The 25166-nt window shown below is 37.0% G+C and overlaps 1 protein-coding gene across 1 annotated transcript in view; it reads right to left on the reverse strand.

Moving 5' to 3' along the window:
* Positions 1 to 1370: 1370 nt before the first annotated feature.
* LOC108753401 (myb-like protein P) overlaps positions 1371 to 25166 on the reverse strand; it is a 36925-nt gene continuing 13129 nt past the window's right edge. Inside the window, exon 4 of the mRNA XM_018494943.1 lies at positions 1371 to 2095. Within this exon, the coding sequence (XP_018350445.1) occupies positions 1467 to 2095 (629 nt within the window). The 3' untranslated portion in view covers positions 1371 to 1466. The remainder of the gene's footprint in view (positions 2096 to 25166) is intronic.

The raw sequence follows: 25166 nt of genomic DNA on the forward strand, positions 1-25166 counted from the left end.
GCTGTCGCACTTTCGCACGATTCGTTGACGCCGACGAGACATAGAGGAATGCATTTTAATTTCCACCGCGCAGATAAAGCGAATCGTTCGTACAGTCGGAGGAAATCTTATCACGTTATTGTCCAACAACCTGACTATCGGTTCCCAATTCGTCTTTGTTATTTAAATAGGGGAATAGAAAAAAATTCTCGCGTTATCAGAAAGAAAGAGTCGTCCTTCACGCTCTCATGAATTGGTTGATACCGACACGCGAGAGCTCGAGCATACTTTATTCGCGGGACATTACAATTGTCTAATTATCCCCGTTAATTATTATACTCATAAGTTAACATTCGCTTAATTCAAAATTAATGTACGGATAAAGTTCATTCATTTTCAAATAGCAAATATGTTTGTCGAGTAAAAATTTATATACATAGTTTCCGAAAAAAAGGATGCAGAAATTTACATTTTTTTCCGATTTCCGAAGAAAAGAACGCAATACAATGGCACAGCGTCAACTTCAAATAATCGCATGGCGGCTTTTGGATAGCGCTCTTTTTAAATATCTTTTATTCAAGATACGCAAAAGCACACCTAATATATTTCCACCATAATTGCAACGTTAGACTAAAAATTTGTTTAGTCATATCATTATATTGTAATCAACCTATACAAATCGGAAAAAATTTCAATTTTTATATAAATTATGTTCGGCAAATCAATTCAAATGACTAATCTAATCTATTCAAATAATTTGTAACTGTTGTAAATATCTTAAAATCATAAAATCGCGGTTTGCCTTATATAGGCAATTTATAACGCGATTTTATGATTTTAAGATATTTGTACTCTTCTATTCATAAAATGTATGAAAAGAATAGTTAAAACTAAGTTAGTCCGAGTCCAAAACGCATTCTAAGATGAATCATTTATATCAATACGTTATTATGTATTAATGTAAAAACTGCTATGATTACTTTTAAAAAAATAATAAAAATTGTTTGAAAAATCGAAAAAAAATTGATGAAACAAATTAATTAACTTAATTATTTGAATAGATTAGATTAGTTGTTTGCTAAACAGATTTTTTGGATCTCGCGCATTTACCTGGAATGGTACTCATATTTAACACTACTCTAGGTGAAAATTCACCCATATAAATCAAAATTTTTTTTTTATTTTTTTTTTATAAATTACAAAATGTAAAATGACTCAACTATCGCTATATTTTTATGTACAAAAAATAAATAAATTTTAAACGTTAAACGACCTTATTAAATTGTTTTATGTCACTAAAATTTTAATAACAAAACTTATATTAAACTTGAATTAACACTTGAGTGAAATTTCACCCACAATAGTGTTCCAGGATTAATTTACATGTTTATTTACATGTCGATGTCATGTACGCGTTGCAAAGAATCGGATAGATGTCCAGTGTCGCTTTAATTTTAATTTTCTGTAAGAAAAAGATGAAAATTTGCCTACGCCGTTGACAACAATTTCTCGTTTTGTAGTTGCCTTTCGAGTTTGCGCAGTTGTCTTTTGAGCATCGCATTCTTCTGCCTCAGAGGTATGGCTTTAATTTTCAAGACGTTGTCAAGTTCGGTTAGCGACTTAATAAACGTCGCCCCCTGCTTCAGAATGGACACCTTCGACGCTCTGTCATTGTCCGCAACCGCTGGCACCTCCATTCTTAAATGTTCGTAGGATTGTTTCATGTTTACTCGGCGTTGTCGCTCCATATCATTATGTAGCCGCCTTCTTTCCGTATCCTCGGATGAATCACGCTGTAGCGCGAACTGTCGCATCGAATTTTGATACTGGTATGATGTGAATGGCTGTTCAGACTGTTGATCATCTATATGTACATTAGTCTGAATGCGGGTACGTTTTGGGACGGCCCCAGATCGATTGGCTTTTCGTTTTGAGGAACCCGGTGGTCTACCACGAGGCCGGCGAGGAACAGGGGGGGGCTCCTCGTCATCGTCCGAGTCTTCATATTTTACTTTGCGTTGTAACGCCACATCAAAGCGCGTCACCTGCTTTGCGAACGATACTTGCTTTCTGCCAGTCTTGACTGACACGACATCAATGATTGCCTCTTCATCTTCTGCAACAAAATTGACGAATTCGTTTTGTTAAATCACTGATATAAGCGCAAAGATATTATGTTGCAACAATATGCATCGTTAAACAATACACATCGTGTAAATAGTTTAAACACATAAATGTCATGTTGGCGTGGTGCAGTAAATAATTTAATAGCATTATGCAATAATGTTATTAGTAACGTAATTCGTATAACGAAGTGAATATATTCGTCCATTAAAAAAATGTAACAATTTTTAAAATTAGCTTTTAATTCGTAGAAACTTCATGAGTACAAAAATGTCTACAAAAAACGTTTAGCAATTGGCATTAGTAGGATTTTCACAAACTGCGTCATGCGTTATGAAAACAGTTTTGGCAATCGAACCATTCTGAAGGAATAAATAGAAATTCATACAATTATCAATTGTTATATATGATATATAAAGTGAATAGAAAATTATATAATCGATATATGATGCAATCGAGCGAGTCTTTCTCCCGAAATCGCACGGATATGTGCAATATTTAAATTCCCGCGATCGGATAAGTGCTATAAGTCGCGGAATGGTGATGGAATAAATATCTCAACTCGAAATGTACGTACAAAAATTATAACAATTATATAAATAATAAATTAATAATTGGTAAATATAAATAAAAATAATCCAAATAATAATTAGAAATAAATATATATATTTTGTACTTTAAATTTTATTTGCAATATAATTGTAATACATGTGTCTTAGTTCTATAAACTATTATATTCTATATATATTCTAGAAACTATATATTCTAGAAAAAAAAAATTGTATAAAATTAACCGAGAATGTGTAACTGCAGGTATTATAATACGTACAAATTTAAAAAAATATTCAGACAAACTCTTAACCTTATTGTAACCTTCTGTTACATAAATAATTTCAAATTACCATAATAAGGCATAATATCTTTCTAAGAAAAAAAAATTATAAAGCGTTGAAAAAAATCCCTTTGAGGAAGAAATCAGAATTGCAGCTAACACTGCAATAATTCAGGTCGTAAAAGCGAAGAATAATCGACAGTCTTTGACAGCGAGTTTTTTGGAGACCATGTGGCCAAGGAGGCGTTCTGAATGACATACGAAACCGTGGGCGTTTCTGCAAACTATGCCATTCTCGGCGCCTGGCACAATTGATGGAAATCCGGTTGGTCCGGATTCCTCGTATGGATGTAACCACGGACACTCTCGACAAGGGTACTTCCGTAATATGGTTCGATGTCGTATTCACGAGCATGTAAGAGAGAGAGAGAGATTAACTTCACCTCTCTATTTCTCCCAGCTCTAACCCGTTCGCGAATTGTAGTATAATTCCATCGCAACGATCATTTCGCATCCACCGAGCGGTTTATCTTATCTTTATTGAGTCAATTCTCTCGTTTGGTATTCGAGATGATTCATATGTAATAAAGTGCAATAAGTCGTTATTAACTTATTATGTACTCAGTGTTTCTTCTATGTACTTCCCGAGTCGCGATTGTCACGCGTCGAAAATTTTTTCAATTCGTTTCTTCGTATCATCAAATCCGTAAGATCGGCTAATCTCGCGGACATCGTAACGCTTTCGCCCCAATCAAAGAGTTTATGAGGAAAAATATCTCGCCAACACGTGCTTCGTATTATAATTTTCGTCGGCTAATGAACTTACTGAAAAGCCCCTCCTTCCGTGCCAAGTTTTATCGGTAATTTTATGCTACAATCTTGCGTCCTTCGTTAGCCGCAAGACTACCGTATGCACGCAAGAACGTCACGCAGCTTCGTGCATCTCTCCCATTTATGGCGTAATGAGAATTTGACAAATAACAATGTTTACCGGCCTTCAGAGAAAACACCCTAATAGTAAGTACTATACTGAAATATATACGGATTAAACATATTGAATTTTCTGTCATTTTCTCTAACTTAATAAATTCAATCACTCGCATTACATTGAAGCATTAAACATACCGTTAAGTTACGTGACAACATCATTATTGCACTGAGAAAAAAATGCTGTTGATTCAATTAAAGTCTATATTACGGGCTGTTTACTATTAACGTAAGATTGTTAATGTTTACTATTAACGTAAGATGATTAATTCGTGTATATTTTTATTGATATAAGGGCACAAATTATTACTTCAATAATCAAGGCTTTTATGTAATAAAAATATACATTAATTACTTATGTTAGTGACAGCCCGTAATATAGACTTTTAATCAGTAGCATTTGTTCCTCAGTGTGGGTATTTAATTGTTTAAAAATATTTGTGTGTGTGTGTGTGTGTGTGTGCGTGTGTGTGCTTACATATTTTTACATGCTTACATTTTAACTTTGCTAATGTACAGTAACCTCTAGTACGTAATCTCGTGTAGTTACAGTGTTCGTTATTAAGAATCAATTTTTCGTTGTTATCGGAGACGAGCCACGAGAGATTGCAACTCGTGTGGCCTACGCCTAGAGCGTCGCTAGAGGGAAACGGCACGTAAAACTGTGCCATTTAAAGACGAATTCAATCAGCGCTATTCACTTAGAGCTCCGAACTTCCAGCGTGCATACCCTTTTTGGCACCGCTCCATAGGTGCCGTAACGTTTCAGCCCGGGCTCATAAACGAGGACAAGCGGAAGGAGACACTCGTCGGAGGCACGAGGAAGAAAAGCGAGACGTCTAGTCGCGGCCTCGCACGCGCGCGTCTATGCGCGTGCACGAAAGCGGCCTCGCGTCAAGGCGCTTCCACGTGCTTGATGCATTCGGGCATACGAATCCCAGCCGAATCTGGCCCGCGGCCAGCGCGTCTCGTCTCGCCCGCGAAAAGGCGCGAAACGTCTAAAAATAACGGCGCGACTGACCAAGTTAGTAGGCGAGGCTCTGGATTTACTCTCACGCTCACCCCTATCTCTCGCCGGCGTTATTCGCGATCCGCGTAATGAGACATCAAATAATAAACACTCCGTAATCACTCGGTGTACAGCCACTTAATGGGAATTACTTAAAAGATAAAGGCTCGATAAGTTGAAGCCGATAGTTGAAGGAAAGGAATGATCATATATTGTAAATATTACTTTTTAAACGTATCGTCATTTTTTTTTTTCTTTTAAGTATTATTTAATTACGCAATTAAATTACTAAGTGCTTCTCTTCGCGCATCATAATGCAACGTCTATTATCTATCTAGAATCCCTACAAAAGCCTAAGTCAAATTAAAAAGCTCTCTTTCCCTTTCTCTTCCCTTTTACACCGTCACTGACATTATGACGCGAATATCTCGGTCGAGGGAGTGCCACAATTTTTCGCCGTGACGTTCCACGATGCTCGCGATATTTAATTAGCGCAGTCACGTGCGTTCGAGTGTATATGTTTGTATGTGTGGGATAAGCGAGGAGAGCGAAGCTCGAGCAAGAGCGTGACTCGCGTGTGACGGGAACGCGGAAGTCGCGTGTGCAATTGAACGTCAGAATATATGCTAATAATCGCACGGCTCTAGGCGCAGCGGAATTTGTTTGTATTGGTATCCGTGTCGTTGTGACGCACGCACACGGAATAGAACGTCGCGAATGCGCGATCATGCCGCGCACGGAATGACGTTCTAACGCCGGTTACGCGTTGTAACGTAACGACTAATTCATTAACCGGTAATCGTCGACCGACTTCTCCCCCCCCCTTCCTCCTCCTCCCCCCCCTCCACATAAATGTTGAAGTACTAATTACGGATCTCTCGAGGACGTGTGATAAATAATTAAGAACGTTAGCTCGCTGCAAAGTCAATTCCTCCCGGCGGTCTGCATAAAGATAACTAACAAATGGAAAGAACGGTTTTATATCTATACGGAAATAGTGTTTTGCTATGAAATATTTAGAAAAAGTTAATTTAAAAAAATTAATAAATTTTCGATATTTCTCAGCAAAATTTCTTCCCACGTAAATATTTAGTTAGCTACAGACAAGATAATTTTATCTAGAACGCTCAAGCATGATGCAACGTTGTAAACAAATTGTAGCGTCCTAATAAACATCTTGAGCGTCGTATGTAGTTGTTTTCATGGTCCAACAACATTATCTTTAGATCTGTATCTAGCTAAATGTTTACAGACTTCAGTAAAACTGTCCTTTTCGTAATACCATATATATACTATTTATATATGTGTGTGTGTAATGTTTCCATCGAATCGTGATAATAATTCTTTCCAAATTACGGACGTATAATCACACCCTTACTTATCGATTACATACTATTGACTCATTTGCACGCGCGGCATAACGTACATACGTTTACTGGTAATAAATTACAATTAACGTTACATAAAACATTAGCATCGTTATACAATAGAAGAAACACATCGCGATCAATAATCCACCTGACTTCGCTAAAAGTTTCTCCAACCTATCTACCCTTGTTGATACGTTCCGTATTAGATTCCATTCTCTCTTCCTCCCCTCCTCTTTCCCCCTCCCCCTTTCTCTCTCTCTCTCTCTCTCTCTCTCTCTCTCTCTCTCTCTCTCTCTCTCTCTCTTTTTCGCCCAACTCGTCTCATTTTACAAATATCGGTCTTATGAATGCATGTGTCACACGCGCCGTCGCGAGGAGGCTGCAGAAGTGGTCGGCGGTCCGTCGCGATGCAAGCATGTCGGTGCATAGCCTCGATGGATGAAGGAGGAGTGACGGGGGATCAAGTACTCCGCGAGACCGGAACGGGGGGGGGGAAGAGGACGATAGAGAGAGAGGGGCAAAGTCAATTCGCGGCAGCACGTGCACGGTACAGTCGCGTAAGAACGACCTTGGAGGTCAGTGCTCTCCGCGTAAGCAGGCCATAGTAGTACGTCGACGCGATCGATCATCTCTCCTCTCTCTTTCTCTCTCTTCCTCTCTCTCATTGAAGTAGGCGACGCGGCGTCGATAGAGGAGACCAGAGGAACAGAATGAGAAACAGACAGACGGGATAGGGAACAGAGGGAAGCGAGAGGACACGACGCGAGAAGGAGAGGACTCCACCGCGCCGTATCGAACGTGACGAAAGCCTCTGCTTAGGAGATGTTTGGGCGTGGAGTCTCTGGGGTGAGAGTCTACTCCCGCCGTTTCGGTTTTCAGGTGGTAACCCCTTTTCGCCCCTTATATTCCCCTTAGCTCTGTCTCTCGGATGCTGGAATGCTGGCGGCTTTCTGTGAAAGTAGCGAGCGAGCGCGAAATTCGTGGACGGATAAATCCGGCGAGATAGCGCGATGTTCAAAATATTGTCTGATTATATTGGAAGGATATCTTGAATTACTTAAAGTAATTTGTATAAATTATTTTATATGATGATTAGACAGTTGGAAAATTTCTTCTAATAATACTCAAATATTGTAATGTAAATTAATATAAAAAATGTATTAATACAATTTTTATGCAATATTTCTTCAGTAAAATTGATATTTACAACATGTTAAATTAACATATTTATTTATATTAGAATTTACATTTTAAAATATATTATTTGTATATGTTATTCGTTCATTCATAAATTGTATTATTTTGACACTAAAAATTGTTAAATATCGATTCAATACAAAATATTCAAATACACAAATCGTATTTTTATGCTCGCGATATGTTAAAAATTCAACATAAAAAAAGAACCGATTCTAATACAAATACAATGTACTATAATCAAGAAAAAGAATTTTACTTAAATTAATTAATGAGAAAAGAAATTTTGTAATGAAAGTTAGGATTTATTTTCACATTCTATTCAATTTTGTTTTTACAAATAATTTTAAATCGTACCTCTATTCTATTCGAGCTGTTGAGAAAAATTTATGTTTACATTAAAAATTAACTAGACTCATAAGGAAAATTGTAAACGTATGTTTTAAAAAATTACAGATAGTGTAGATAGTAATACACGTAATAAAAACTAGTTCAAGGGAATACATTATTTTCTCAATTATGATAAGATTAATCCATCAACCTAATTTAAAGTGCCATATCTTTAACGAATTAAAGACTGATCAGTTAAGGATAGAAAAAAGTTAAATGTAGGTGCTTTGATAAGAGAAGGAGCTAATCTAATCAGAATGACACATAGCAATTAAGGGTTGAGTAGCACGATGTTGAATAACCACATCAATAGAACCCTCGAACACGATAGACGATACTCGACTGTCGAGTTTCGTGTTTCATGCGATAAATATGTAAGTCTCACGATACGTTACGACCTGCGTGGTCCGTTTAGTGATAACTAACCGATAAGCGAGAAAATATAAATCTTCCTGACCTGCGAACTTTCCTTCAAGTAGCTTCGACGTATACACATGAAACTTCGCCATCACTCACGGGTTATGTGAATACTCGTATTATCACTTTCCCGGCGACACATACAACATTTCGAGATCTAGGAAAGGTCTAGAAGAAAAGTCCGTCTAGCGATAATCTACTTCTGCCGACCCGAGTGAACTCCCATTCTTGTTGCGCTCATAGAATTATTGTTTTCCTTGCGTCACCAAATCTCTCGTATTTTCGAACCTTACGGATCAGTGTAGCTTATTCTCCACCCGATTTCCTAATTTTTGATGATTCTTTACTGATTCAAGAACTGATATCAATTATAAAATAAAAAATAATTAATTATAAAAAAAAAATAATAAAAATTAAAAAATCAAATAAATGTAAAAAGTGACTTTTTTGAAATGAAGAGAACTGCGAAGTTTTCCAACAGTCAATTAAAACTTTCCCGCTTTTTAACTTTACAGCGAAGGAAAGATTTACTAAGTGTTTTCCGCAAAATCACAATTATATTGGAATTCAGGCAAAGCATCTACGTCAAGAGCTGTTTATACTTTAAAGCAGCCTCGAATGACGATCCTACCCCTCGTGCCACATATGCGAATGTGACAGCACGTTTCTCTTCCTGGTCAGCCGTATATAAGACGAAGCCATAAATCTCTTCATACCCTTGTGATGTCTTGTAACCAACAAGCTTCCAATCCAGTTACGAAAGTAAGCATCGTCGCACAAAGCGAATTGAACGCCTGAAATTCGTCGATTCGCGGCGTGCCGAAATAAAGAATAACAATAAGGAATAAATAGCAATAAATAAAGGGCAAAGTAAGAGTCAAACACATTTTTTTAATTGTCACACAATTAAAAGGAATAAATTACAAATAAAGAAAATTCAACTATAAAATGTTACAAGTTTCGGCTATCAGATTGAGCTCTCTTCAGACATTAAATTATCACAAAAATCGCTGTACAAAATTAATTATCGAAAATGCCCGCATATTTCTTAAAATAACAGCTCGGACGAGTCTTGATGTAGAACTCGACATTATTCACATACGATTGAACAGTCAAATGTGTCACATATCTCTTGGAAAAAGTTCTAGTGTGGATAAAAAAGATAAAAAGACTTCTTACGAAAAAATGAACACAATCAAATTAACATACCGGAATTATAACAAGTAATTCAAACTCACCAAAAAGTCACGTGTAAATTATTCAAATAAGTGTGTCCATATAAGTATGAAAAATCAATTAAAATGTACAAAGTTTAATGGAACGCAGATGTGTGAGGCGGACATTGTATGTCGATTATAATGTGCGCTAATTGATACGGATCAACACAGACTGAGAGAAGAAACGGACTGCCAGTATCGAAGAGTCAAACTTTGTTTACAATAAGTATATATGCTTTATTTACACCAGATATTGTGGAGACCTTCAGTGTTAGTTTGTAAATTTAAATATTTTTCTGCTTAATATTGAGCATCTTATCGACGAATCGAGTTGAGATTGTGCGGGCAAAAAAGCAAAGTAAACATTCTGATGATTGAACTAATGAGAATGCTCAATTTTATATTATAATTAATTATTAATTAGTAATGTTACGTGGAATTAATATACATATAAAAATTTTTTTTGTCAAGTAATCGAAAAAAATATTATCACATAAATCTAAAAAAGAGAACACTTGTAAAATTTCATTGATAAATACATCACATCAATTGTAGTAACTGAATTTCTAGTAAAATAATTTTTAATTAAATTCAATTTTCAGTTTTTACAATCATAAAAATATATTACAATTATAATATATGATATTTATTTCTTATGTGATATATTACAATTATATTTTTTTCTCAATAACTCTTGCAATCGAAATTATTGTACATATTTTTATTACTTATAATACTTTGATATAAGATATTTAACTTTTTCTTTTTCTAGTTTCTTGTTATTTTCTTGCTTGTTACGACAAATATCTTAATAATTACAAATAAATTGTTGATTTTTCAATCACTGGGGGCACATTCAGTTATTGGAACATTTATCTTATGTCGGAAAGAAAAAAAAGAAGTCACACGCAGCATTCCAGCCACGGCCGGTTTCGCCGTTCCATTCGCTCGCACGCGGATACAGTCGCCGATGGAGAAGGGGAGATGTATACGGTATACTTTTACGGCAATACGAGATACGTGGTGTCTGGGGAGGTAATAGTAGCACAGTCGACGTCCGTCCCGGTGACCAGACGTAATCAGAGCACTCCCACACGGCAATAGCTGGCCGTAAATCAACGATGCATTAACGCTGGAGCGCATCGGGATGATTCCTTCCCGTTCGCCCGCGAGAAAGTGCGGATGAATCACTCCGTGCCTTCCACATGCGAAAGTAGGCGTCACGAGTATCACGTAGGAACGTAGGAACGTAGGAACGCGAATTGCTTTGAAATGCGACTCCAATCACGTAATCGTCGATACGATCATTCGTGCCTTCGTAAAATAACAATGTGCAGCACAGAAATTTTCGCAAAATTCTTGCCAAGTCTATAGGTTGACGAGAATCGCGACGAGTGATTCGCCAATAAATTTAGATGATCCTGCAAAATGTTCAGTATGCTAACGCATCCAGGTAGACGTATTAGAAAATGACGGAGGAGTGCATCTCACCGCATCAGGGACGGAGACTTTTGACTTTCTGAGTGTGGAATCATTCAAGTGGAAATAATTTCAAAATATTTTATCTTTTGTTGTACGTGAGAAATGTATTTCTATACCCTATTCAAACTGTTTTTTGTCAAATCACTCAAAATTTTTGAAAGTTTGTCATTCGGGGTATTTTTTTTTTAATACTCCGGATGTGGAAAACTCTATAAGTAAGTCTATGCACCGCGTGAATCAGTAACGGAAAAATGTCTATTTACTCACTACAGTTTCATTTCTCTTTTTCTCCCTCTTTCTCTTTTTTTCTTCACTGTCTGTGTCTTTCTCATTCTTTCTTTCTCTCTCTCTCTCTCTCTCTCTCTCTATCTCCTCCCCCCCTCTCTCTTTCTCTCTCTCGGCATTCCTTCCCCATATATCTTTCCTACCGCGCTAACGTTTCGAGAATAGACGAGCGACTGGCATGCCTCGAACGAGAAATGCAACAAGAACGAAAGGACGACGAGACGGTGCGCAAAAAGAGAAGAAGGATCCTCAATGAGGGACAAAATGATCGCGAGCGCGAAATGCGAGCATTGCCATTAAGTGAGTATCATAATAATAATAATCAATGATAACTGGGCTTATCATTATCTTCAGAATCCATCTACTTATTTTTCAAGTAAAACATGTATTTAAAAATTGCATGCATATTTGACTTCATTACTATTTTCAATTTACACACGAATATTTTCTCCATTTTCAGAAAATAGAGAACAAAGATTTTTTTCGAATTATTAAAATAATCTTTATATAAGCTAAATGCAATTTTCGTTATATATCTGATTCTGTTAATACGGAATTTTCTACATATATTAATATTTCGTACTCAATATTTTCAGAAAAAAAAAGTAGGAAAAAAAATGAAGATTTCATATGAGTTACTAAAATATACTTTATAAGTTAAACGCAATTTTTTTTAATAAATTTATTAAATTAATTAAAATTAAATTAAATTAAATTAAATCGAATTACATGTAAAAATGAATACACCGTCGTTTCGTTTGTCGCAGACTTGTTACAAAGTAGTCATTAGTTAAGACAGAAAGAAACGGGAGATGAAGAATCATCGATTGCTTAAACAAGAAAGGAGTCAAGTCGCTGTCGACAACACTGAGCCAGCATTCCTAAATCAGATTTTGCCAGTCTGACATTTCGGGCGTTCGACTCGGTCTCTTAATTGCCGGTGCAAGAGTCAAGGCGTCCTGGTTAGTCGACCAGACGATTCCTTTTTTTATCTTCCCCTCCTCCCCCCCCCCCCCCCTCTCTCTCTCTCTTTATATATGTATATATCTCCTTCTTCATTTGCACGACGATAACCGGAAACGATTGTGCAAAACCCAAATGCGTCGCGTCTATGCGGGAATAACCGATAAATCTGTTCGACTGAAAATGATAATTACCGTATTATCTAAGCCTTTGGAATAACATTTAAATAATTTACGCGGATGGATTTAAAATTATAATGACGCCCGTTGTGCGTAGGGGTATTACTTTAAGTAATGCAAAACAGGTATTAAGCTCGTATCGCGAGCTCTAAACTTAGCTCATACAGACGTGATATTCTCGCATGTAACGGTGAAGAGTTTAACGCTTTCCTCAATTATCTACACAAAAATTGGCGACGGTGCCGGCTCAAAGAAATCAGCCTCGCAATCCCATATTGAATTTTTCACAAAACACTTTCGGTATGAAAATTAATTGAGTTCAACGGTCACCTTCAGAGGAAGGAATCAAATGTATCGTTTTATCGTTCTGAAAAAATTCCACTCCCATTTAGAAAGTCTTAAGAACAACTTCAGTGGGCGCTCTTACTACGGCACTTATCTGCAGTCTCTCCCACGCGACCGCAGTTAATGAATGAACGAATTGCGTCATCTTACGGAGATGCGCTTTTACGTACAGTCCCGGCACAAAAATAGGCACCCACTTGTTCTCCCGAAGGAAAGACTTAATGGAGTAGTGGGAGGAGGAAATGAAGGAAAGGAGGAAGAGGAAGACGGTGAAAGTGAGAAAGCGGTGCACTTTATTATGCCTTATAAATCAAAAATAATAAGTGGTAATGTTATTTAAACTTTACGATAAATTTCTTAGGAATAATTGACAAGAAATTGCAGAAATGGGTGAAAAGGTGCACAAGGCGAAAAGAGGAAAAATTACTGTCTTAGAGCAAGTATTGTAGCGGTGAAAAAAAAATTATAAAATAAAATGTTTAATAAAATCTTTAAATAAAATTTTAAGAATAAGGATAGTGGGTAACTAAGGCGATAATTACATGAAAACTTCGAGACGGAAAGAGAGAACCAGAGAGGAATTTCTAGATTTCCGTTTAGATAGAACGTTGACCAATACCTTCGCAAGATGCCGAACCCGTATGCGTGCAGAATCGATACTGCAAAGCAAAATTGTTTTGCAATAACCAGAAGGCGCGTTACATTCGCGGTGAAACTGCATTTCAATGATATTAGAATACAACCCACGTCAACCGCCCGTATTATATACGTATTTTAATAATGGACTGCCTGACATTTTCCTTACTTTCGTGCGATGGTGCTTTCGTAACGCAACGTTAGCCAGAATAAATTCACCACGCTGTGTGTGTAATTATTCTGCCTATTAACGTTCTGACTTTTTATTTCTCGATCTACTGGGGAGACTTTACGAAGCCTGCCTTTTTTTTCACGACAGAAGAATGCGAGAATATATAAATTCTAAGCGCTGTGTGTATTCGGAATAAAAATAAAATCGAGAATGTCGCAAGATATGAAAATGCTGATCGGTGACATTTATCATTATTTCTATGAGAGACGCAAAGCAATGCGGAAGAGAGAAGGGGATAAAATATGAAGTCTAGTTGCACGAATTTAGCTCTCTTTGCCATCTAAAATGTTGCACCTTCCTTCCAGCAACCCGAATCCCTTTTAGCTTCCGTGTAGATTTTGATAAAAAAAGATTTCCGATGATAGATACAGTGGTCGTCAGCATTTTGCAATAAAAAAGCGGAAAAACTGAGCGTTTTACCTGCTTCCCCGAAATCGGAATAGACTTTCAGACGTGCATAGCAGCACGTGCGTGATCGTCTGTTTGCGAAACGCGCGAATCCTGATTCCGATGCGACGCGCGCAAGTTAGCGACGTTCCAACGCGCGCGACTTTCCTGGAAGCTGTAAGGAATTTGCATGAGGAACGGAACCCGCGATGCACAGCCTGTACCATCGATGAGAAAAGAACCTGGGCGGAGTGCGGATACCACGAAAGGTAGCTTTAAGCAGAAGACAAGCCGGCGGTCTTCCTTGAAATGCTACAGCGTGCAAATTGACACGAGGGGTGGGGGGGGTGGGGAGGGGAATTACCATCAACGCACATAGGTTAATTAAAAGTGTCGCGAGCACTCTATGAATTCTTTAGTAAAATAATAATTGCTGTAGAATATTAATAAATCAAGTAAAAATAATAATAGCCAAGCTAGATTTTAAATAATAAATATAACAAATATTTCAAATGCATAAAACAAATAAGTAAAGTGGTATTTTGATAACACAATTTATATGACAATATTCTAAACATTATAGAAACAAATTATGTGAGTTTACCATATAAAATAACTTGTCTCATTTAACGTTGATAGAATAGTAATTCCAATATTAAATCATTTTGAATTCGTCAATTAATTTATAGATACATGTAAATACATTTACTGCAAAATTCATACTTCTTTATTGTATTTTTATCTCTAGCGATATTTTTATATGATTTTTAAACCGCTCACGCTATTTTTCCCTAAAAGCAACTCCCTAAGTGTTAAAAGCGAAAAGTCTGACCCGCTGTTGAAAACTGATTCACCAGCCAACGTTAATCACGAGATTCCGAGATACGATCTCGATACGGCAAGCAAAATGCACTCGTTTTTTGCCGGTCGCTCAGCCATCCCGGTCCTCACCTAGTGATTAATCTTTCAAGATGCGAGATCGAGTGGTCGGCTCGAGTTCGAGGAATTTCACGATCGTCCACCCAACCGGGAATTTCCTGGCTCCCTACCATGCTCCATCGGCTATATCGCGGATCGCTGTCAACGTTGATTACATATATCGTTGCATTCGCAAGGTCTCGGGTGATTAGCGGCGCTAAGCGCTTAGCGCCACGAACGTAGGTATTACTCATTTGCTACAACGACATATGTAATTCAAAAGTTGTGATCATTCAGTTACTTGCAAAGGAAGATGAAAAACACAGAGAAAAAAAATATTTTAAAAAAGAACGAAGGTAAGAAACATAAATGAAAATCAGCTTTAATATTTTCAATTATTAAAATTTTGTAATATTAATTTTAAAATGCAATTATATTACATCGAAATTGCATTTCGAAATTAATATTAAAAAATTTTAATGATTCAAAACATTCAAACTTATTTTTTTAGAAGACCGTTTTTTTTTATAATATTTTGTTTTTTTTTTTGGTCGCGTCACTGTAGTAAACAACTTGGCAATTTTATTTTATTTTATTTTTTTTTTAGTCATGTTAGTTTGTAGTAAAGTATGAGGAATATGTTATTACAACTTCGTGCAATTTATGCAAGAGGGAGATTCACAGAAAAGTGACTATTCACGCGGGAAACTGAGTTGCTAAAAAAGTCGAGTCCTGAAATATTTATACTCGAATATGTCAATTTATCTTTCGTTGAATGAATATTTAAACGAGAGAGATGCGCCGTTATTTAACGATGCAAATTCGTAATTGTTAAATCAATATAAAAAAAATATTTAGTAAATATAATAAATGCGAGAGGTCACAAGAAGTAGGAAAGAATGTCATGTCCTTCTAGAATCGAGACTCGTCGCATCCGTACGTTAATTACTGACAATTGGCCGGTTGTGAATGAAACACGCGCCTTTTCCTGACGTACGCCAGGATACAGTTCTCGACGATGAATCATCCCGTCACGAGTCGGTGCAATGAATCATACAACAGATCCGCTTTTCCGAGGAAAATCCGATTGTCAATTTTTAGTTAACTGTTCTACTCGCGTCCGCTTGGACTATTTCCAACTTCGTTATATGTGCTCACAGATATTTCTTCAAGAAAATGCGATTGAAAGCTCAACGAGACGTAAGTGAACTAAATTCCAATAAATATTTCTGCGACAATTACTCTCTAAATTTGAATCAGTGGGTAATCACTGATATCCGTGCCAAGTATACCACTGGTAATCAGTGAATAAAATATAAGATCTCTAACCTAGGTGATCTTTTATTGTGTGATCTAACTAACCTTATTTTAATAAATTCAATGAATATAGTATTGAAGAATTGAAATTAACATGCAAATATATATCAGTATTTAATTATATAATGCTCAAACATTTTTTCTTTTTTAGTTAAATTTCACTGATTATCAGTGCCAAGTATGCCGCTGTGAGTTAGTGACTATCGACTGATTCAGATTTAGAGAGTATGATTCTATTGTGATTACAGACACCATATATATTTTTTATTAATAGTCACCTTCCGTTATTGGCATAAATAGCACTGACAAGCAATAACTGCAGCAAATACGAAGCCACGTGTGTAAGAAAATTAATATATTCCGATTTCCTCAACCATATCATTTATTTGTAAAGAAATTCTGATCGTTATTTATAGATTCAGCAAAATTATTACCAAGATATTTATTCGGTAAAATTATTCAAATCAAACGCGAGTTGACAAAAGGCAGATGCCGCCGGGGCTACCTGCCGGCGTGGCACGCCGTTGAATAGCCCCCGTCGCCCGATTGCGGCGCGAATGGCAAAAAGGCTTAACTGCATTCCGGCGACCATTTAAACCACCGCGGCGGGATCCCACGCCTAACCGCAAACGGCGATCGGCCAAGCGGACCGGCGGCCGGCAGACCGACACCGGCCGGCTATCGGTTGACGTCACTCGGTATACCGCGCGACCTTCGAGTTCCCGCGCGATCGAACGCGCATGCTCCATCGATCCTTTCTCAGTTGCGCGAAAGGAACATCACGCTCGAAGAAGCTCTCGGCGCGAAGAAACGCTATCACGCTCGGAGCAGTTAGATTTATGATTAGCAGATGTATACACGTGGAAACGTGATTTTATTGAAGTAGGTATCTCGAAATTTAGTTGGATACAGAAAATAATTTTGTTGAATCAAATTATTACGTAAAAGTGTCAAGCATAATGTAAAAAGTTTTTCTAGAAATTAGTAGTTTGAGCCCCTACATAATTATTTTGATAGTCCGACGAGATTATTTTCAGATTCTGTGTCCAACTAAATTTTTTTTACAATACGTTTTAATAAAATTACTTTTTTAATGCAAATGTTGATAAAAATTAACAAATTATTTAGCTACTTTGTTTTCCTTTTAATTACATTAAAATAGATAAGAATAGGAATTACACAATAAGGGGAGGGGGAGGAGAATTTACTTAGAAATACTTTGAAGCATTTGACTGACCAGTCAGGAGAGTTTTACTAATTGACCCATGAAAGAATGCTTCAAAGCATTTGTAGGATCAAGTGGACCAAAGCCAAATTTGTTTAAATTCGACTCGAACGTTTATATACCACTTTGAGCGACCATTTATTTCGAACTTTCTGCAAGTGGAACAAGCAGGCACGGTCAGAAAAGATAGCTATTTATCCTTTCATCGAGATGCGTGCACATGTATTCCTTTTAAGAATCTGTCGTAAGTCTTCGTAAATTGCTCACTTAATATACGGTTGCGGTTGCGCAGAAATGTTCATCAGATTTTAGATGAAGAAATGCACATTAATTATGCACACTCTCAATTAAGATACTTGGAAATAAAGGCAGAAATCCGCGCAAAGCTATGCTGGTGATTTAATATCTTAACGGCAAAATGCATCGCGTGAAGATGAAATCAAAAACAGTATTCGCCTTGAAATTCAGATAATAAATCCGTTAGTTTTTAGTTGCGATGGAAAGAAATTAACGTATGTACAAACACGTGACGCGATCATGAAGACCGTCCGTGAGTGTAAAAAAAAAGAAGCGAATAAAAAAGACCACACCATACGGGCTTAGTTTATCTGCGCCGGATGTCGGACGCTTCATATCTTCTCCGTAACAGAGTAACTTATTACGAGAGAAAAAAAAAAAGTAATCAATGTGACCCTCTCCCGGATGGATAGGAGACAAGAAGGCCGCCAGTGCAGAGGTCTGCGAAGATATGAAAAAAATACCAGTGCGTTCGATCTTCCAAAAAAAGAAAGGCAAGGTCAGTTGGTGGTAATCGCGAGTTACGTAAAAATCGAGAGGCAACTGTTTGCGCGCACGGCAAATCTCGCATCTCACTGGATTTTTCGCGCCCAAACGATTAATCAAAGGATCCACACTGTTAAATTCATGATGTCGAAAATTAAGTGCCCGATTTCGAAATCATTTCTTTTCTATAGATTGCCACTGCGCCTACTCAATTTTAATTGGCGTTAATTTAATCTCCCGTTAGCAATGTGAAATTTTCACCTTTCCGTCCACCTTTGCATCTTCAAATTTGAATGCAGATTTTTTTTTATCCCGGATGCATAAAAGTCTGAAAACAATTCTTATATATTCTTGTAAAAATTTCAACAATGAGTGTGAAGTCTAAAAAACTCTTACATACTTGTGACATACTTTTTAACAATGAGTTTTTATTTTATAAAAGTTGAATTGTATTTTATTTATTTTTTTTATATATCAGAATTCACAATCAAGAAGTCGACTGTGCTTTTAAATTGCAACAATTGCCGGTGGAAAGTTAATTAAAACAATGGAGTTGAATAAATGTGTTACTCGAGAAACGCATTAAATTTGACTTAAATTTATTATTTATTAAACTATCAGTTATTTGTTATTTATTAAGTGTAATACGTTATGGATGTTTATTTGGTAATTTAAAACACCGCAGAAATGGATTCGTTTACAACGTTCGTTTTAACCTCACGGGAAGCTAAAAATAACTAAACGTTATTTAATTCGAAGGATTGCGATAGCCTCTTCTAACAACAGTACGGAGAAGGGAATTGGTCCGTTCCTCGCGAAAGTTATCCCACGTGACCTCGCGGTGACGATTACGAGCGCGGGATGAAAGAACGATTCTCACGATGCTCGCGCGCACCCAAGCGCCGAGTAATTTACGAGCGCGATTACGCGTTCGTGAATCGGTACGAGTGGCGGCACGAGTATCCGCGCGATGTACATCTCGCTAAGCACGGCCATGATTCTCGGTCCGTGACAACGGCAAACGCCTGAGTTTTATCATGGAGATTGATAAAAAAAAAAAAAAAAAAGAAAGGAAGACTCCAACAACTGCGTTTAGCAGTAAAAAAAAAGGGACGCGAGTATAGAACAAAGTAAATCCGAGAAGTAAGTTGGGAAGCGTAATTTGTAATTTTTTGCCCGACCGTTAATCCACCTGTGCGTCTTCATCGAGCCGGCTAACCGATCAAAACCGGCGACTTGCGCATCAGTGAATCGACCAATTACCAATTATGATCGGGCAACGTCAAGGTCAGGAATCTGCGACGTGTCCGGTCACATGCCATCCGTCATCGCCTTCGTCAGGCAGATTGGGATCCACGCTATGGGTCCGTTTAAAGAGCTGCGGGCAGAGAGAGCGAGAGAGGAAACGCGGCACTTTTGAAGGAACCCGCGCGGTTCGAATGTCCCATTGTCTTGCCATTTGTGAAGCGCCATTTGGCGCTTCATACTTCTCGAGTTCTCCACAATGACTGCTACTTAAGTCATTCGTGACAATGTTGCGAGATTGTGACATCCGACGCTATCTCGGCATCATTACTCATTCAGATCTACCGCGTCTGGAAGTTTTTCAACTGTACGTTTCCGTCGTCGAGATATTTTCAGATTCAACGTCTCCGAAGACAAGTTCGTTTCACATAAATTAGCAAATTCAATCGAAGCCTAGAATTAAATTAACTTGGCAAGTAACATCAATCATATATAATACATATCGATATCTGCTTTGTGCTTTTTTGCACTTAAAAATTATACTCGATTTTAATCATTTCTGTAGGTCGTCACTGCTCAATATGTTAATTTAAGTAAAACAATAGAGTTAAATAATTTAGCTCAAGAATTGAAGAACGTAAAAACAATATTTTAATAGAAACATAACTCAACTTGTCAGTAATTACAGACACAGAAGGAATATATGTGAAGGAATACATTTTATAATAATTAGAATTTTTAATGAGGAGAAAATATTGAACGATTGATTTCAAAGATGGTTTATGTTTATAAAAAAACAATTAGAAAGAGAAACTGAACTTACAAAGAAACAAAATTGCTCGTATACTAATTTGTTTACGAAGTAATGCTTCCATTTTATAACATTAAATATACTAATGTAATCTCATAAAGTTTTTATCTTCAGATTAAACATCAACTCGTTGCTACATGTAAATTACATCTAATTTAAGTTTTATTGATTTACCGTTGAGTTGCATCTGACATTATTATAATCTCATAGCATTAAAAATTCACATTAAAAATTCTACGCAATTAGTAGTTCATCATTGATTTTACTATTCGATTATAAATTTTCTAAATAAAGAGAATTTAACCAATCAGACAATTTTAATTTTAACTCGTTTCGTTCTGATCGATTAAATTTTAACGTTCTTAACTTCTTGCATTGAACTTCATTTATCTATTCTTTTTTTTTTCTTGAACATAGAAAGAAAAAAAGAAAAGATGGACCTTCGGCAAAAAAAAAAAAGCAACAGATCTCTAATCTCCAATGCGCAATTTTCAATCTTCAATGCGTAGCATGAAGATTGCTTGCGCTTTAGAGAGAAAACAAGAGAAGAAAGGAAAAAAAAAAGGCAAGAGAGTGGAAAATTTTAAACAAAAACCAATGGACCTATCGTCGATCGATCAAAGGTCGAGCTCGTTATTAAACGTTCGTCGGCGCTTTTGACCCCTGCCTTGTATCTTTTTGCCTGTATTCTCGGCAAAATCAATCGCGTCAGCGGCTTCTCATTGCAAATTTGCAAACAAGACGCTAGAGACAGGGGACGATCGTTCTTAATCGGTGAAGTACCGCCGCGAGCGAGAGGCGTTACGTGTTACGTGTCTGGGTCACGAGCGCGTATATATGCGGTCGCGTGAGCGCACGCGTACCCGCGTACATCATACATATATATACGCTCGATAGAGGTACGATGGGAACGATGTCGCCATGTGGTGCAACACACTCCTCAGGTGTACAAACGGGCGCGATTTTGCCGCCGAGCAACACGACGTCGCCGTTGGATTCCACAGCGCTAGCGGTGATTACGCGCGCGGAATATTCTCTCGCGGCATGGTTTAGGCATGTTTTGATTCCCCCAAGAGATTGCGGATACCTATTTGAAGACGTAACCGCGCGGGATATTGCATTATTCTTAACGGCACGATCGCGACACATTCAACGCGCGGCTACGTTCGAAGATGAAATTTTTATGCACATTACATGTACTGTTTACTTTAGGAATATTTGCAATTTTCTCGCATCTCATGAAAAATTAAGTACCTTCGGTGGGAAAAAATCAAGAAGCTGTTAAAAGTACAGATTAAAGAGGAGAGAGATAGAGCTTGTACAAATTTACTTCTTTTCAGCTTCATCTCGACGATTTATTTTTTGTATAAATTACGCGAAATTGGAAATTGATACTTTTTTAATATTTCCATTTTATTTTCTTTTAACTTAGTGCGATTATTTTTCACAGTGATATCGAATTTTTTTATAGAAACTCATTTTTACAAAATCTTTTATAACTATAGAATTAAAGAATTTACAGGGGAAAAAAATGTTTTTCTTATAATATATTCTCGATTCGCATAAATTTCTTCAAAATTACTTAAAGATTTTTTTTAAATTTATCTCTTCATGACACACAAGAAAATTGCAAGTGTTTCGAAACTATAAACGGTAGCGTATAAATTGTTGTGAAATAACAATTATAAGAAGTTAGATAATAATATTAGATAAGACAAGTCATTATTTGTTTTAACGATTGTTTCGTAACGATAAAAATAAATGACTTGCGAATAAATTATTTGTATATCTATGCGAAGCGAAACGTTCGTTTCAAGATACTACAAGGACAACCAATATTTTCCGAACTTGTTTATTTTCATCCCGCGTGTTTTACGCTCTCGCGGTTTAGGTCGCAAAATCGTACAGTTTGGCAAAAGTTCGAAGGCTATCGGGGATTAGTAGAAAACCTTTTCCGTAAATACAACACCTTGATTTTTGCAAAACACGTGTATTTCGCTGCCCTCGTTCGCGCGCGTGCGAGGCTACTTGAAGAGAAAAAAGAACATTTATCATAGCTCGTGGCTTATTGCAAAGTGTTATGCAAGTCGCGTCTACCTCCTCGGTAGAAATTACACTATAGTTAGATACGGCAATGCGACACGTGAAGGAATGGCGCCTGTTACGAGCTCTACAAGCCATTTCGTGTCGTCGAATAGTCGTGAAAATATAACTAAAACTGTCACGTGACGTTCAATAACAATAATAACGCTGACTAACATTATCGGAAAATAAGTGCAATCATTTCAAAAACCGTTCGTGTCGTCTACACTAATGTTACTTTTATCATACGGCAGTCTTTTAATCGATCGCTTCCAATTCCCGACTTGCACCTTATTGTGCAACTAGCGACAATTTTCTAATCCTACATAATTATTATATTTTGGTGGTTCAACAAAATTATTTTCGGATCTGTAGCTAAAATTTTAGATATTTCAGCAAATCCTTCCATGTAGATGTTTTTTTTCAGTCGTATGAATTTTCAAAAAAAAAAAAATAAATAAATAAATCCGAATAAGCTCTTTTTATTGTTTATGATTTAAATTACATCATATTTTTATTATCCCTCGTTATTTGTCAGTTCAAGTATCGAGAAACTAAACAATCATAATAGTTCGCAGAAACCTGGCGTCTTCGCGATCTTAATTCACGTTGTACGAACGAATAGATAACTTTTCCCGACCTCGACACTATTTTGCCGATGCGCGCCGAAGACATGACACGGAGAAGAGGGTTTTCATCAGCCGGGTCGCGGAGATCGTTGCTACGACGATCTATCAACTCGCCTCCTTTGCCGATGGTAATCAGTAATCATTGGTGTCATTGAAGAAGAGAAACAGTGCCGAGAGAGAGGCCAGCAATTAAGTACAACATTTACGGTGCTGCGCGCGTTCGCAGCATCCTCCGTCAATATTGACGCAGGAACGAGCGATGTGCAGCGCGAATGAGACTTATTGTCCATGGTGCATTGAGAAAATTGTACGAGAGCGCTCGATATTTTATGTTCTATACACATCTGCCGTATATACATGGCGGGAGAAGAAAAAGATCTACCTCCGCCAAGGATCGCGGGCGTTGTGCGCGGAAACGCAATTTACGTTGCGCATTTAATGGCTGTTTAGCGAGACGATAACTGTTTCGCTGAAATACACCTCAAGAGGATGCACTGCAAATATCCCGCGAGTTCTAGAAATACCATCAAACGCCTCCAGCATGAAAATTCATAGGAGATCTATACGGTGGTTAGCATAGCATTTACAAGTTAAACAGATTTTGAAGATCGTGTGGAAGGACGAGAATAAACTTCGGCGGATTCGCGTAAGTAAACTGCATTTATACAAAACAATATTTCAAGGGAATTTACATAATACTCCCGGGAAGTTGAATAAAGGAAAAATTGCGTAATACGTATTGATCGCGTAATCACTGCGAGTCGTTTAGTAATCGCGATTATATGACATTGCTGGATGATTTTAATCCAGGAATAATCACCTAATTTTGTTTACATAAACGATTACGTGAAGTATATTTTTGACACTTCAATTAAAATTCACTGTTATTATTATATAATTCGTTATAAAAATAAATAAATTCGCTAAATGTATAATTGCTATTTATACACATTATTATATTTAGTAAATTGTTTAACAATTACAAAGTTTTGCATTTAATTTTTTTGAAGAACGTATAGAATATTATCAGTTTTACTTGTTAGCTATAAATCACTAAAGAGAAGTATGAAAATTGGCTCAACGTATAAAATATGAGAAACACTTCGCGAATATCACGTTAAAAGAAGAAACGAGTAATGTAAGATTAATTACATATTATATGTTATTGTGATCTACATTTTATCTGCATTTGAGAATTTTATATATATATAGATAGATTTAACGTTCTCTAAAAAAAATGAAGAGAAATAAAACATGGAATGGATTTCTGATCGATAAAGAAAACTACTGCGAGACTGAGTTCTATTTTCTTACTGCTGGATGTAAAAATCAAGTGACTGTTCTCGGGTTAATGTGAGATACTCGAGCGTTAATCGCGAAAATTCATATCGCCCGGGTCGTTACTTCGAGACACGCGTGTCTCTCGCTTTATCGGACCTGTCTCGCCCGAAACACTCGGCGCGTTTTCTCTTCTCGCTCTTTTCCTTCTTATCTCTCTTCTACTGTCCTTTTTTTCTTTTGTCGCCTTTCCTTTCCTTCCGACGTACTTGACGAATCAATTCCGCGGCGGCACGAAATTCTCACGGGATCTCTCTCGCAATAAATTACTGCCTGAGGACGTTAGTTTGCCGACCTCCGCGCTCGCGCACGAAAACGAGTTTCTCAGTCGTCGTCGCGCGAGCAAACAGGCGCGATGACGAGTAACTGAGTCCCCGCGATTAGCATACTCATGCGGGTAGCCGAATTGAGCTGAGTGCACTCCAGGGCACCGTGCCGCCGATTGCGCGATCCCCCGCGTTCGAGATATCATATCGAACTCAAAATGTTTCGACAATACTCTGTTTCGCTTTACCATATACTTATTTTATATCTTTTTGCAACTTATCATTTATTTCATCCTTAACAATTTTAGTGTTAAATGCAGAAAAATAGAAAATTTAATAAAATAGCGCAAAAAAATTTGCTTGTAAGATAAACCTACTAAAATAAGTAATAACTTATCTGCATACATTACGTATTGTGCTGGTAATAGAATTTGTAATCTACCGAGGAACAATTCGCGCATTACTATTACCAAATAAATTTGTACCTTCAAATAGCTATGTATCATACACAAATATATATA

This window comes from Trachymyrmex septentrionalis, unplaced genomic scaffold (genome assembly GCF_001594115.1).
Source record: "Trachymyrmex septentrionalis isolate Tsep2-gDNA-1 unplaced genomic scaffold, Tsep1.0 scaffold7, whole genome shotgun sequence".
NCBI classification, from domain to species: Eukaryota; Metazoa; Arthropoda; class Insecta; order Hymenoptera; family Formicidae; genus Trachymyrmex; species Trachymyrmex septentrionalis.